General features: G+C 40.7%; 1 protein-coding gene and 1 long non-coding RNA gene across 7 annotated transcripts in view; one reads left to right on the top strand and one right to left on the bottom strand.

Annotated features, from left to right (window-relative positions):
- Positions 1 to 16,651, bottom strand: part of COMT (catechol-O-methyltransferase) — a 31,757-nt gene extending 15,106 nt beyond the window's left edge. Inside the window, exon 1 of one of the 6 annotated variants that reach the window (XM_077835375.1) lies at positions 16,513 to 16,651. Coding sequence is in view for 1 of the 6 variants with exons in the window: in XM_077835374.1 (XP_077691500.1) it covers positions 8,592 to 8,597 (6 nt within the window). In the remaining 5 variants the exon portion in view is untranslated. Of the gene's footprint in view, positions 1 to 8,591; positions 8,727 to 9,139; positions 9,271 to 9,811; positions 9,831 to 13,591; positions 13,724 to 16,430 lie in introns of those variants that run through there. The other 5 variants (XM_077835377.1, XM_077835378.1, XM_077835380.1 and 2 more) reach the window with 5 other exon arrangements.
- LOC144275845 (uncharacterized) lies at positions 8 to 10,876 on the top strand. The gene is made up of 3 exons (XR_013348112.1): positions 8 to 751; positions 6,429 to 6,494; positions 10,220 to 10,876. It is a non-coding gene; the product is annotated as an uncharacterized LOC144275845 (long non-coding RNA).
- Positions 16,652 to 16,670: the final 19 nt, after the last annotated feature.

The raw sequence follows: 16,670 nt of genomic DNA, 5'->3' as shown, positions 1-16,670 counted from the left end.
GTGAGGGGTGTGGCTGTCATTGGTGGACTAGTATTATCAAGTGGTTGTAAAGGTACTAAATGTTACTAAATGGGTGCGGGCATAGGGCCCCTCCTCAAGAAACCATTTATTGATGCCAGACTGCTCACTAATTACCACAGAATGCCTAACCTTCCCTTTTACTGGAGGTGGTTGTACAGGTGCATCTGGATACCAGTGACATTCTGGGCAGCATCCAGTCTGCATTGAGGCCTTTCTTGGATCAGAGAATGCATTTGTCACTATCACGAGCACTGCCAGAGAGTTTCATTTTGTTTACACTGGACCTTTCAGCACCTTCCAATAAGATTAACCATAGGCTGTTGCTTTCACAACGAATGGATTTTGCCAGTATGGTTAGGACTGTCCTTCGAAGGATCCAGTCACACCTGGGACTTAGTCAGGATGGACAGTAACTGAAGAGTATTAGGTTGCATCTTTCAGAAATGCAAGCATTCTCCTGGGCTGCTCAACATATGCGTGAGACCTCTTGGCGAGACCACTTCTGAACACAGGCTGAAACAGCATCTGTATGCTGATGAGACACAGCTGCTATATACCTATTGCCCCATGTACCCTGTTAACTCAGTCTCTGCCCTGGAGGAATGCTTGCACAGTATCGCCAGCTGGATTCATCTGACCTACAGCATTTAAATATTCAGTAAAAAGGAGAGGAGGCTGCTTTTCCCCTCTTCTGCCTTCACAAAGGACTATTTGGACGTAACGAGCCAAGGTAAGAACCTTCGCATCCCTTTCATACCACATTCAACGCAGGCTTTCAGTGGGAAAGGTCATGATGGCAAGTAGTTTTCAGTAGTGCACTTTTCTTATGCTGTTATCCTTATTTATTGGCAAGGTTGTCATGAAATAATTATGTGCCGTCCCTTCAAGGAGGTCTTCCAACAGTGCTGCTTCATTGCCTGAAGCTGGGGGAAGCACAATCACTCAATGGGTGAAATCACATTGCACTCACTGCCTAGAAAGTGAACTCATTTTACAGAATCTCTGCTGGGTTTTTTGTATTTAATTATATAGATCTAGTCTCTGTGTATGCAAACACCTCCTCCCTGGGCCCCCTGCAGATGTATATTTGCATTCTGACATCAGTTTCTATTTAGGCATTCTGCCATCGTGGCTCAGCTTGGCAGGTGATCATAGCTTTATAGCTGGTGGGCCCTGTGCTGTGAAACTATCTCACTCCCCCCACTTCTAAGAGACACTGAGAACTTTTCCTTTCCAAAGGCAGGTGTTTTGTTTTGACCCCTGTTGGCCCCACTATTGCCACACGTAGTGCCTAACATCAATTTTAAATGTCATATGTTAAAACATACATAGTTCTGACATTTTGTCAGGCTAAGGAAAACTCTCTGAGCCACAAATAACCCAACCTCAAATCCCCACCAGCCTCCCCTTAAGCAGAAGGCTCAATGAACAGACAGGCCTTTCCATTTGCCCTGAAGGCTTGCCCTGGAGTTGGGAAGCAAATTCTTGAGTCAAGGGCTATAAGTAATAACTTATTTCACTGCAGATTTCATCCATGACTCCGGATTTGAAGCTAAATTATAACTGTATTGTCTCACATTGCCATAAGGGACCTAGAGTAGGAAACTGTTCTTCTCTGCTTTTAACACTGGTTTCTTTTTATGTTTTAGCTAACAGAGATTTGGTAGGAAAATCTAATGTAATTCAAAGGGCCTATTATTTTGGGGATAGTGTTAAAAGCCTGACCCCTCAAACTCAATCTGCTGAGTAACTATTAGTCTTTACTTGCTTCACATGATTAAGGGTTTTGAAGAATTGGTCTCTTATAGTATTTTAGTTTGATGCCTATGCGCATAAATGCCTTACCTTACGGTTACAAGTGGTTAAAGACTAGAACGCCTTTCCTCTAGATCTCTAGAGTTAATATTTGGGGGATTGTGGCTAGAGCTTATATAGAATATAAACCTCTTAGCCTTAGCCCATCTAGCACACTTGCTGTTTGCCGCTTTGGGATTTATTTGTTTTGTTTAAGAAGGTTTCTAAATTTCAATTGGATTTTTTAATTGTTGTACAGCACCCAAGGGACCTAGGCAAGCTGGCAATATAAAGTTATTAACTGAGTTCCCTTGCAAGACATTATCCTGAAATCTGCATTCCAGAGCAAGTGGGTTTTAAAAGAAGCAAATCAGCTTTGTTTAGCTTGATATTTTCTGTAAAAACCTTAATTTCTTTTTCCCCTTTGGGAAATATCAGAACACCCACCCCATTTTGCTGGGATGTGTGAAAGAAAAATCTTTGCAATATCTATTCAGCAATAAAAGCAACTTATTTTCAAGAGCCAGGTGCTTAAATGTGGAGTATGCCCCCAAACTGAAATGGTACAGTGCCATACCAAAATAATAGGCAGTTTGTTTTTTCTTTCGCTAATAAATATCTGATGTGCAAAGTTAAAAATGTAATTCAACCAACTTAAAACCAGCACTGTCCAAGAGGACAGATTCTTATTCCTGAGTTCGTTATGACATTATTAGAAAATGCAACTATAATTGCAGTTTTAATGTGGATTCACAGAACACATAAAATGTACAGAGAAACAGAAATAAATCACTGATGTGCATCTCACATAACAATATTATTAGAAGATAGCTACTGTTATTATTAAATACTTGTATTACAGTAGGGCCCAATGGCCCCAGTTGACATTAGCGCCTCTGTGTTAGAAACATATTTGGAAGATATGGTCCCTGCCTAAAGACGAACAATAATAGACAACATGTAAAATGTTAGCAAGGGAATTAAACAAACAAACCCCATAACACTGGAGGGATATCATAGTCTAAAAGAATGGTTCCCGTACTTGTTCCGCCCTTGCTGCTTCCAGCAGCTCCCATTGGCCTGGAACAGCGAACCGCGATCGGCCAAACCTGCTGACGGGGCAGGTAAACAAACCGGCCCGGCCTGCCACGGGCTTTCCCTGCACAAGCGGCGGAACAAGTTTGGGAACCACTGGTCTAAAATGATGAACCAGTTTTGTCACCAAATCCACATTCAGGAAAACAGATTATTCAAGGATATCAGATATTAAATGTCCCAGCGTGTCAGAGCACTGATAATCTTTCTTCATATGTTATGGTATAGATGCAGAATCTTGCTTGTTTAGATCATACTGTATAAATAACTCACCCTTTTACATCGAGTATATCCTATCCTTTCATTCATGTGACTTATCTCATGTATCCCCAAATGTACAATATATTGGCTGTCTCTTCTGCATGTAGTCTGAGAGTATACATAAAGGACTTTAGTTTCTCATCAGATTTTACCACATAGGTTCCATTGCATTTTTGTGCCCAAACCTTCATAAAGCAAAGGTGTGGCCCCACTGGGTAATGTTTACAGTTTTGGTCTGTGAGAGCAGGTGCTTTTCCCAATCTGCTCAACAAACACAGTTCATATAGTATATAAAGTGCAAATGTGGCCCTTTCTTTTTGAATTTGGTTTTTCAAACGACAATAGGATAAAGATCAGATTAACCTTTCTCCCCAGGTTTAGCTACTCCTAGAGTTCCTCCCTCATGATTGCTCAGCCCACACCCACTTATCCTTGTTACAGAAGGATCAGCATCTGCTAGCCAAGTAGGGTATTGCAGGTAAACGCTTCCAGCCTATTCAGTTATGATATTTGGAAACGCCACAAGAAAGAAAGAAGGTGTTGAGACAATACCAAGTATTGAAACAAAAAAAAAAGTAACGGTGAAAGATCCAACACCATTTGTCTTTATAATGATCTTGCACAGAAGCATTCTCCAGCACTTCCCAAACCCCGCCAATGGATTTATGAAGTATAAAGAATACTTCACCAAACACTGAAGTGCAACCATTGCTAGGGCGAAAGGTGGAAACTGATTAAAAGTACTCTTTGGCACTCCACACTAGTTTAGAACAGGCAGTGAACACCTTCCCTGATTTGAGAATGATGGTGCTATGTAGACTAGAGGCAATTTGTTGTTAGGTTTCATATTGGGCAAGGACATCAGGGTAACACACTCTTATGAAAAATACCATGGAACGTTTAATGAGAATTTCATCAATTTCTCTTATCCTAAAAATGGCACCTCCACACATACAGACTAGAACTCCTTTCTTCCACATGTGACATTTAGTCAGTGCTGGCTCAGGTACTAAATCATTTACTATACTTTCTGCAGCACCTGGGTTTTCCTTAAGCACCTGACCCTACTCAGTTTGAAAGATCTGATGAGATCATATCCTGATTTGGTAATGCAACTCAGCTTTTCATCTAGACCTTTATTGTGCTCTTTTACAATGAAAAATCCAGTAATACAATTATAGTTTTAAAGAAGAGTAAATGTTGTGTTTGGGATTAACTGAATAACCATATGATCAGTTGTTTTCATAAAAACAAAGCAAAAAAGCCTCTGGGATCACATACATTTTAACACGAAAATAGCTGCATGTAGAAGGTGCAGTCAGAACAATTCATCCTCACCTGTGATTTTACTCAAGTACGGGTGACTCTTACTACCTTAACCAAGGTGCCTTTTATTAATATTATTTACCAGTTTTCTAGGGGTGTTTCTCCAATCAGACTGAATCAGTTAACATCTGTTGTGCACCTAGAGTTTTTTGAGATACAAAACTGATTGGTAACTAGAAATGACGAGATTAGTTTTTAAAGTTGTCATATTTCTATGCTTCATAATAAATGTACCATAGAAAGGTGTGGGGGGATTTGATGTAAAGTGGTGAATAGTGGTAATCATTTATTTCCCATTTCACCCCCAAAAAGGATCTCCATTTGCTGCAAACTGAAATTTGCTAAGAAGAAAAGTAAACAACTTGTTTTACAAATTTGAGGGCTCATACAAGTGTGTGCCTTAGTAGCTTTGGCACAAGGAACTCAGGATTTAATTATGCTTAATAATGAAACATTTAAAATGTAATGATTAAATTAGATTAAAATAGGATTATTTAAATCTTGGGAAGGTTGAGTTCTGTAGTGATAACATTTTGAATAATTAAGTCCTCATCGCCGGCTGCTGCAGAAATGAGTTGATAATGAAAAAATACTTGGAAATAAATGTCTGTTCTCTGTTAATGTTTGTTCTAAAAAATTAAAACTGAATCCTAGTATATCATTATCAGTTTATCCAAGATAAAACTACACAACTTTGCTGTAGTCCTGTCTGGAAATACTCACAAAACTCCCTATGCGGCAAAGACATCATGTGCCCTTAGGCTGCTGTTTTCCATGAGAGATGGCCTTATGGTCCTTCAGGAAGACGAAGTTTTATTCTCATTTTAGCAGCAGATTACCTGTCTGACCTTGGACAAGTCACTTAACTGCTGGGGGCCTCCATTACACTATGAGTAAAATGCTACACAGGGTATTGTGAAGCTAAATTAATTCATGTCTGGAAGGTACACTGATATGTTTTGGAGAGATGGCATCTGAGAAAGACAAAGTGTTTATCTATATTTACTAGAGAGATCCATTTTGGGACACCTTGATAACAAACACCAAGGTGACACATTAATATTCTTGACGTTATGAATAACTGGTAAAAATGTGGATACAAACAGTGCTTCAAATGCTTCCCTTAATCGATTTTGTCCCACTGATATTACCTCCAATTTTGCTATCATCTTTCATACATTTAATCTAACTGCCAATTGCTTGGTTGGTTGTTCTGAGTTTATTATGAGTCTGAGTAGCTAGTTGGTACTGTAGTGTTACAATGCAGGGGGGTTTATAATCCAATCTAGATTTTATTAGCTCACATAACCTGGTGTGAATGGAGAATGCTTGGTAAATTTATACCATTCAACCTTCCTTCACAAAAGAATCTGTCCACTGGCCTGATGGTATTGATGAACAGACTACAATAGAAGAGTGCCCTGGGACAATGGGTCCTGAACTCATTGCAGAAAGACTGCTGCTAATAGCCAGCATCCATCAGAGGAGAATGTAATAATGCTAAGCAATTACATAGTGTTTTCCTTCAAAAGGCCCTGCACATTAACTGATTAACCCTCCTCTCACCCCTGTGAGGTAGGTAAGTAGTAGTATCCCAGTCTTTCAGGCGGTGAAACAGATTCAGAGAGGTTATGTCTGAAATTTTTAAAAGCTCATGCCCAAATTGTGCATCAAAACACCTGTTGCACCAGTGGAAGTCAAGGATATACACGTGTTTGCGAGCCTGGCTCACATGGCCAGCATTTTTCATCTGCATTTTGTTCATGTGCACAAGCGCTTGCATGCTTTTGCACAGACTTTTAAAATCTGGGTTAATTACTTTTCCAAAGGACAGAGGGAATCTGTGTCAAAGCAAGGATTAAAATTCAAATTCCTGCCTCCCTGTCCTACACTAAGATGACTAAAACCACCTCTCTTTCTATGCCATTCAGTGGGTGCTTATTTTTAGTTTTTTCCATGGAGCAAGACCAGCAAAGGAATTTGGCTAGAACATCCAGGTAAGTGTCTGCCAAAGATAAGATTGCCGTAGTAATCACACAATTTATTTTTTTTTTAAAAAAGGGAAAAAACCCCAACCAATGAAAAACAACCCTCAATCTGGTATTTTAAAATAGAATGTTTTTACTCTTATCTTCTAATAAGGCTGAAAGTCAAACAAGGTGTTTTTTTACCTTTTACTATCAGAAAGCCAGTGTATTTCTAAATGTGAAGAAATCAGATAGCCAAGAAACCGTAATCTGGACTTGTCTGCTTTTGTCAAGTACAAAAGTACAAACCGTAATTAGTTTTTCCATCAACATCTTGTTATCAAGCTACGGGCACTTTTCACCTTTTTTCCCCACTAAGGATTTCCTCACTTAAAAATCTAAATCTCTGGATCCTCATACTCACCTAGTCCTATAATTCAGTTTTGTTACCGTGACTACATAAATGTCAATCTTCACTAAATGCAAAATTCTGCTGATTTAAGAATCTGTTTCTTTTGTCTTTTATTCTGCCTTTTTCCAGGTTCAGTGGAAACAAAGTTAGGTTTCTTCTCATTTTTCTGGATGACGGGAAGAGGGCAGAAAATAATAAATGCTTTTTATGGACTAGAATCCCCATTAATTAGGCTTCAGAGGGGTGTTTATCTCCATTGCACCAGACAGATTTCAATTACGATAATTATATTCTGCCCTCCTAAAACACCCTCTGTAGTTTCTATTGGCTTTACGATATTCTTCTGCACTCACTGTCCTAAAAAAGCCATGTAGAGACCATGTGCTCTATAAAACGGATTCTGATTGTCTGATTGATCATTCTCCCCCCAGGTCTCACCCATCCAGCAATCCAATCCAAGTAGGTGTAAGGATCCACACACACGGATCACATTGCAGTATTAAGGCCTTATTTCTTACATTTAAAAAGCATTTTTAAAATAAACTATTATATTACGCCCTGAATAGCAATAGCTTTACTGGGATATCATTTTTCTAATTGTTTTATTTGTTTCTAAAGTGTCCTTATTTCTGTTTCATAATTGTTTACAATTTTGTGCTATTATTTTGAGCTATCAGCAGGTAGGGCTGGACCCTGCCGGTCAACACATGACCTGCTGCGCTGTTGAATGTACCATGTGTACCCTAACACAGACATTGATAGAATGTTGACAGACAATAGCAGCTGGGTGTCGGACCAACGAAGAAAAAGTAAAACTAGATCTCTGGCCGTAGGTTGCTGAAATAAGATGAAACAGAAAATACTGAATGAATCTGAATGCCCACACTCATATTGCTGACAGGGTTAGTGCTCAATATGACCAGCATGCTTCTGGGGATGCAGACAAAAGCCATCAAGCAGATGGTTGTTGTGGTACACTATAAATTCTGCAGTATTGCACTAGTGCTTGAAAACCAGAAATCAAAGTTTAAGCAGTCTATTACCGTAGTCCCTGGCTGAGCAAGTGCAGAAACCTTGAAGTAAATTTGATATTAAACATTATCTAGGTTTAATAATCAGAGGTGTAGTTAGTAACCCTGGTAAGGAAAAATGGGTTTTGGGTTTTTTTGAATGTCCCATTAAGTGAAGGTAAACACCAAGGGCAACAAGCAGATACCCTGCGAGTAGCAGCAGTACCAGTTGCAGTTCCTTTTCAGAGGGAAGAAAGGCATTTTGTGCTCCCTAATCAAAATGCAAACCAGGGTAAAAATATAGCTACAGAAACACATTCATCAACCCCGAAACATCATTGCAAATATCACTGAACATAAGCTTGCCTTATATTCAGCTTTTTCTTGAAAAGTAATTTTAATGAGTACTAGATGCCGATGTAGTTATCCACCATTTACATTTTCAGCCTAATCAGGATTATCTCCTCTTGCTCTTTCAACTGTTGTGGTTGACAATACAATATGAAAGCATTACATATAATATGTCCTACTGTTCTTTAAAGACTTGTTGCTGCCCCCAAATTAGCATCACTAAAGTGCCTGGCAGTCAGAAACCTGGCAAAAACTTCTTCCTCCTACCCAGCGCCATCTGAAATAGTAGCATTCTCTAAGAGAGCATAGCATATCAGATAACACGTCTAAAAAATAGAAAATATAAACATGTACCTTCATGCATAGAACAGAAGCTGTTCCTTCTGATCTTTTCCTGTGTTGTAGTGATATGGATTTTACAGGATACGAGTCCAAGAGCCTGCAGAAGTCGCAGTCTCCTTTGATCACATCACTGGCACAGCTTACATGTTCTGGTATACAGAGATTCTAAAAGGAGATGTGTCCTTTTCCCCCACTCTTCATTGCACAATTTATGTTGGCTCTACCTTCTAGTGACACTGTTCTTGTTACTTAGTTACTGCACAGCGGATGCTGGCAGTCAGGCATGAGCCAAATTCATCCTCAGTGTAGGTTAGTCCATTGTGCTCAGTGGAGTTACAGCAGGGATGAATATGGCCCATGTTTTTTTTTTTTTCCAGTTGAGACTTATCACACTATAACTGATGTACAAATGGGAGATACAAGTCCCACGCACATCCATACACTGTAGTGCTGCTGGGGACTTTCGTATAAGAAATTGTGTTAACATCATAAACTGGAAAATGAGGGAGAAGTGATCAGTGCATTACAGAAAATCAAATAAGACAACATTCGTAGCTTACGTTTAGAAGTAATTCTGCAAGACAGATCAGAAGAGCCACACTCTAACAAACTACTTCTTTCGGGCTGAATATGAGACAGAGGTCATGCTCGAAAACAAAATCCGAAGCACGTCTGTCCCTTTCACAGCAGGAATACTGAAGATAGTTGAACTGAAACTCACTCAGATAGAGGGAGAAAAGAAACAAAAGCCATTTCAGCATACAGCTATGAATAGACTTCACTGTGGATTGTTTTCTTCCCCTTTATCCTCTCTGGGAAGCTTAGCAAAAGTAGGAGTGAGCAAATTTCTACAATGCTATCATGGAAACTGCTCTAAATGGGCTGCAGAGAAGAACGCTCTCACCCCAACAGTGGCCAAATGGTGTGGAGCGACAAAGAAAGGGTTTATGGTAGATGACAAGGCAGCAAATGAAGGTCTATGAAGTAGAGGGGGGCTAATTAACAGAGCTTCAGGAGAAAGAAAAAAATATAAGAGCAAGTGGATTAAATGAATAAGGAACTGTGGGAGGTCGGGGTTAGTGTGTGAGGACTAGGGTGGTTTTGTACCTCTTTAAGCAAAACATAAATGAATACTTTGGCACGTAGCACAATAAACAACAATACGTTATTTTGATACAGAATAACTTTAAAAGCCCCCCCCACCCCCATGTGTTAGAGCAGGTGTGGCCAACCTGTGGCTCCCGAGCCACAGGCGGCTCTTCAGAAGTTAATATGCAGCTCCTTGTACAGGCACCGACTCCAGGGCTGGAGCTACAGGGGCCAACTTTCCAATGTGCCGGGGGAGTGCTCACTGCTCAACCCCTGGCTCTGCCCCCACTCCACCCCTTCCTGCCCTCTCTCCTCTCCCCCCCCCAGAGCTGATCGGGCGGTGCGGGGAGGGAGGGGGAGGTGCTGATCAGCGAGGCTGCCAGTGGGTGGGAGGTGCTGGGAGCGGGGGATGGGGAGCTGATGGGAGGCTGCTGATATATTACTGTGGCTCTTTGGCAATGTACATTGGTAAATTCTGGCTCCTTCTCAGGCTCAGGTTGGCCACTCCTGTGTTAGAGCTTCAGCTTAATAAATCTTTTCCTATATTTCAGACGCCAAAGAGAACCAGTAGAAAGCAATGATGAACTCATCTGACCTGCAATAATTCCCCATTTGCATCTGAAAAAAACCTCTGTTTACAAAATTAAACATGATTCCACTATTAAAGATTTCTTAACGTTGGCACCAGCACTAAATCTGGCTCAGTCTCTTCTAAACGCAAGATGGTCCGTGCCTGCAGGAATAACTAGAATTAGCACTGTAGTTAATTTTAATGCGGAATATATTTCCCCTTTTTTATGGTAAGAAGAGTTTCTAACTGTTCAGACTGCACAGCTCAGTCAAACGAGAACACATACTGCACATTGGTCTTATCCTCCTCCCCTACTGTAAGCATTAAGATAATCTGTGATGTCAGATGAGGTAAGACAATTTGTAACCCCTTCTGTTCTTGACGTGCTCCATTGCATATGTAAAAGCATAGAATCTGCAATGCTGAATCAGAGCAGAGGTTCAACTCGTTTAGGCCCCTAGCTTTGACAGTGGTCTATACCATCTGCTTCAGAGGAAGGTGCAAGAAACACTGTAATGAGCTATTATGGAATAACTTGCCCATAGGAGAAGTCTTCTTCCTGACCCAAAACTGTGAAGTGTTGGCTTATGCCCTGAGGATTTACATCTATTATAAATTGTTTAATCAGTCTAATGTAGCGAGGGATGTTCTTGTTGTCCATATAAATGTCTAATCTTTATATTATTAAAAAAATCCTAATAAGCTCTAAAACATTTATTTAGCTTTGGGAAAATTTTTATCATGCTTTTTGCTCTGATTCCACCCTGAGACCTGTTCTGTCCACAGTTTTTGTGCCATTATAACTGTCACTTGGGACTGTACCAGTACAACTATACTGGTAAAAAAAAATACCCTTAAATATGGACACACTCATACCAGTAAAAAGATTACTTTTATTCTGATATAGCTCAGTCCCCTTTTCTGTAATCAGATATGACAATAGAAACACATTTACACCACTACTACTGTGGCCAACCTAGGGGTTGCATATAGCTTTAAATACACCATTATAGTTGGATATACAACTTCGCTGTGTACCCAAGGTACTAGAACAGTGGTTCTCAACCCATGGCCCATGGGCTGCTTGTCGCTCAGTCAGCACACAGCTACGGCCCATGTGACATCCTCAGGGCCAAATAGGTAAAATATATATATTGTGTGGATGCAGCCCACATACCACAGAGAGCTGCATATGCAGCCCACAATGGTAAATAGGTCGAGAAACACTGCACTAGACGATGAGTTAGTCAATGCATGGCACATACACATATTCCAGCAGCACACATTCTCTTTTCCCAATAACCCTGGCCAAAGCCTGGTTTTTAAAGCCTAAACAAAGAGAGATGGAGGAAAGAGCTGGGACGTTACTACAGACACCTACAGATCAAGTGAAATGTTTTTCCTCCAGTCAATTCTTTCAAGCCTTCTACTTCCATAGTAGCATGAGGGGATTTTTATTTATTTTGTATGTGTATTTTCCATTTTTCAGAGTCACATTAAGTTCTTCAAGAAAGTAAAAATGGGCCATATTTGTTCCAGAAAAGTACCTGGAAGATGTCTTAATGCATAAAATAGTTAACAATCAAGCAAGGTGGCCGGCAAAACCCCACTCTAAAGTTTAATAGAGAACTAGAGGCAAAGTACACTAGTTAGTGAGAATAAGAAACCATTCACTGTTTGCTTTACAAACCAATTGTCTCCATTTTAAAAGGCTATTATTTAGAGCGGTTTCAACATCTGCTGACTTGTCACAGAATGTAACAAACATTCAGAGGCAGTTAAGTTTCCATACTTCTATATATTTCTCCCCTCCCTCCCTTTTTTTAATATATCTTGACTTATTTGCATAAAATGAAGAACTTTGCTGCTTACAACTCCATCTGCTCCTGCTTCCTCATTTGACATCAATTAGCTGTTGAGGAGATGCCACAAACAAAAAATGACAGCTTCAAGTAAGGAAGAAAAAAAAGAGAAAAAACAAATGAACTTCTGAACAACAAAAAGACCCTACTAACACGCCAAAAGTTTCTGGTGTTTAAAAAAAAAAAAAGAAGAGAAAAAAGAGAAGTTCTAAAAAACAGAAATTTTGCTGGAAGGATTCTAAATAAAACAATTATTTTTCCACAAGCTGTAAGCAGCTATTTCAAAACAGTAGAAAACGTCTTTAGCCAAAGGAAGTGTCTCAGGTTACAAATAGTCTTGTTGGGGTACTTAAACACATTAGAGTGGCTGACTTTCTTTTAAACCTAAAAAACCTGGTGAAATTAAATTATGACCCAATTTACAACAGAGAGTAATTCTGTGGGTCTCCCAACCCCCTCTGGTAATTTTTCTGGAGTGAAATTCTATCCTTTAGATGCATCTTCAGATTTTACATATTATTAAATCCTAACATTTCAATGCAGGAAAGTTCCCAGATTTTAACAGTGTCCTGGGATCTACAGAAGCTTTATGATGAAATCCGATTACTATATCACTCTCCCAAACCAAGATCTGAATTCATTTAGATTTAGACATTTCAGAGATATTCTGCTTTTAAAAAACCTCCACAAGCCAATTTTTGCAAGAGTTCTAACATCCAGGCCATTTTTTTCATTTTAAGATAGCATACAGTTTTCAGTTGCAAATTAACTGAAGTTCTGTTTCTACCAGTGCAAAACAATACAACTGTTAAAAAGGGTCTAATTTTCTATTTCTACAACCCCCAAAGTAAAGAACTGGAGCTTGAAAAGTGTCACATAATTTTCCACTGAAATGTCTCATGCAAAAGTGCTACAAGCCATTTTGACTAGCTTTCCATAGCTTTTGTCTATCTTAGGCAAGTAGATGTCCCTGTTTGCCAGTCTAGCCCCCACCCTGAGGTATTTCCCACACACTTAGCTGGCTTGACTTCCCCAAGCTTTCTTATTTCAAAAGAACCCAGCCCGAGGACCACCAGTCACCTCAGCCTGATGTCACTAGTTCTTCCTGCCCCACCGCAGCTCTGGCTCTTTTCTCCTGCCTTACTGTTCAAGTCACTTCCATAGACAATCCCATTCATTTCACCTATATCACAGGCCATGCCTTCCTCTCTTTCTCAAGGTCACCAGCAGATTCTAATTCTCCCTCACCCCCCTCCTTTATGCCAAGATCAGGCCCCACACTAGCAACTGACCACAGAAAGCAATGTATGTGGAAAGCAACTGTAAGTCCTCCATAGAAGGCTGTTTAGCTCAACCAATTAACCCAGTTCCACCCACACCCTCATAGGACATTCAATACAACTACAGTAAGATACAATTGCTTTAATTCACCCCCTCCCTTGCAAAACAGAATAATAGTGTAGTAACTTTAAAAAAAAAACAGTAGCTACCTAATTTGGCTGTTCGCTTCCTCTTCTCTTTCTAGCTAGTACAGTTGGAAAGCACTCGTTAGGTATAAGGAGAATAAAGTCAAAACGAAAGAAAAGTTAAGATAACCTGTTGTACCAATCAGTTACCCAACATGGGCATGGTAATATTTTTAATTGGACCAGTTTCAGTGGGTGAGAGAGAGAAGCTTACACAGAGCTCCAAAGATTGTGTGTCAGAACTTGATCCAATAAAAAATTACTTCACACACCCCCACTCTCTAATATCCTGGAGCCAACACATTTACAACAACACAGCATCATACCAAACAGAAAGTTACAAAACCATTTTTCACAGTGTGCATCTCAAACTGGTTCTCTCCATGAAGGAGACTTTAAAAGTTTCACTGAAAAACACAGATATATAATCCATCATGACAAAGAGACACAGACTTTTAAAATTGTCCTGAAAATTAATCCCCAAATGAAAGTCTCCTTCTTGGCAGGTTTGTTATCGTCTTACAAATACGAAGGTTACGTATATGGGTTGGTTTCTTGCAGAATTTATTTAAAAGTATTTCTGAAACATCATACATTGTCATTCCTTTTTCCATTTTTATAATGTATTGTTTACAATGCATTGAACAAATCTCCCCCCCAAAATCAACTAAATGCCATCCAGAGTATAAAACTGTAAAACATTTAAATGTCTTGCTACAATTGACAACATTCAGAAAATACGAAGCTGAGTCCAATAACATGTCATTTAAGAAATTTGTTTGCATTCCAGATTTCTAAGAGAGTGTTCTTTCACAGCTCCATATCAAAGCAGCTTGGGTGTAGGAGATATGTGCATTCATCTATCAGCACAAAAGGCATTTCTGAACATGATTTCAGGTTTGCTTTTCTAATACCTGTTCAGCAGCCATAATTATCATACTAGGATCAGTGGGACAAATTCTCCAGTCACATCATGACCCATCTCTGCAGCTGATACTGAAAGAAATGCTATTGATGGTCCTAAGAGCACATTTCTCCGGGGCTGAGTATCAGAGAATTTTTTACTAAGGATTCCTAGCTATGGGACATTTTTAAGCAGCAAGACACTGCTGATAAGCGACTTTTCCTAGTAATGAAATAATGTAATCGTCGAGCAACATTTTCCCATGGAAAACAACCTTTATGATAAATCCACGGCAAGGAGAACTTGCTCCACCTTTTGGACATATTGAACTCTTATCTTTAGTTTTGTGCACATCACCTATTCAGCATTCAACAAGCAATATACCAAGGAGGTGTTTATCATGATACTGAACAGCTTTTCAATCCTTTTATCAAAGCGTTGCTGTTTTCATTTCATGGTGTGTGTAAAACAACAATAAACAAAGAAAGTTACTGTGTATGCAGAGCATTTCTATCCACCCTAGGTGGTGTCTTTAGTCCCTCAAATCTTTCTTTTCCCCATTTTAGTTTCCCTCCATCCTGCCTCTCCCCCCACCCAGTGACCCCTCAGCCCTGCATGGGACTGACCATATTTCAAGCACAAGATGGCTGGATGCAGTTTTCTCATGAGCCAATCAGTGCTGTTCCTCAGCTACCTTAAGGAGGGAGGGAGTAGAGAATGACTAAAGATGGTCCCTTTCTAGGGCTGCTTCTCCACAAGGCCAAGGCCTTAAAGTCCCAAGAATAGATCAGTCTACCTTGGTATTTGTAACAAACGAATCACCAAAGTATCTAGATTCCCCTGTCGTAACATGCCCTTGAACTGGACCATAGCCAGAACTTTTGAATGAAAAAAAAATGTGCTGGTCCCTCTGGCATAATCTTGATTAATGACTGGTTTGTATTTCTATAGAACCTTTTATCAGAGGATCACAGAACACTTTACAAACAATAATTAAATCACGTAATACCCCTGTGAAGTAGGTCAATATAATTATTGTTAATTTACAGATGGATAACAGGAGGCACACCAGTGCAGTGCTACCCAAGGCTGTATAGTCAGTCAGTTGTAGGATCAGGATTAGATCCAACTCCAACCACTAGACTAGTTCCTTAGAGGCTCTCCTGCCTTCACTTGTGTGGCTGGGGCGGGCCCCCTGGTAACAATGATGTAGTGCTGCTGTGCTAAGGGACATGATATGGAGAAAATGTGGGGTGCACGTTGCATAGATCCTCCTCATCTTGAAGAGGTGATGTGCTAATGCTACATTAAATATTCCAGTCATTCATCTGCAGTAGTGTTGATGGGCTGATTCTACAACCTCAGGAAAGAAGGGGGAAATCTTCACACCTCCAGTCACCCCCAGAATATCAAATGTCAACTTTTGGACAAAATGAGTTTTGCTCTTGTTTAAGAGGTATTCTTTGCTCAAACTGTGTACCATACTCTTATTTTTTTAATCTGACCCCCTTTTGCAGAGACCTTCCCTCCATTTCTTTATCAGAGGGGTTGCTGAGGCACGTGTGCCAATTCCAGAAAACCTGCTAATTGAAACAAAGTAAATTCCTATGTCGCCAGAGGACCTGTTTAACCCCCCCCCAACAACCATGTCTTAAAACTAAATTGGAATGATATGAGCACAACACAGGGGAGGGGTTTAGCAAGGAAACCCTCTGGTTCATGGGAAAGGCTGGGTAGGCAGAGTTTGTGGGATAATGTTTCGTGCAGGATCTGAGCCCCTCCCCACAGGCTTGAGGGCACTGATTCGGGCAAGGTGCGCAGGGCGGCGCTGCTCCCCAGGGCACACAGAGAGGCTAAGTGACTTGACCAAGGACACCGCGCCTCAGACGGAACGGGGACTCGAACCCCCGTCCCTCGCCCGGCCGAGAGCCTCGGCGGGGTCGCCCAACACCCACGTACCTTCTTGCTCAGCCCGCACCCCAGGCTGTCCTTCCCCACCGGGCGCTGCCCTCCGCCTGACTCACTCAGCCCCACAACTAACCTAGTGCAGCCTCCCTGCGGAGCCGCCGCCGCCTCCGGGAAGTGGCAGAGCCCCGAGCCGACCCTCTTCGCCTCCAGGCGGTCCCTGAGGGGCGCACGAGGGCAGTGGCTCCTCCCTGTCTTTCAGTCAGGCGCTGAGCCGGACAGGCCGGGCATCTG

The sequence above is a fragment of the Eretmochelys imbricata genome, chromosome 15 (genome assembly GCF_965152235.1).
Source record: "Eretmochelys imbricata isolate rEreImb1 chromosome 15, rEreImb1.hap1, whole genome shotgun sequence".
Taxonomy (NCBI): Eukaryota; Metazoa; Chordata; order Testudines; family Cheloniidae; genus Eretmochelys; species Eretmochelys imbricata.
The sequence above is the reverse complement of the archived record's forward strand: the minus strand, read 5'-3'. Positions and strand labels throughout refer to the sequence as shown.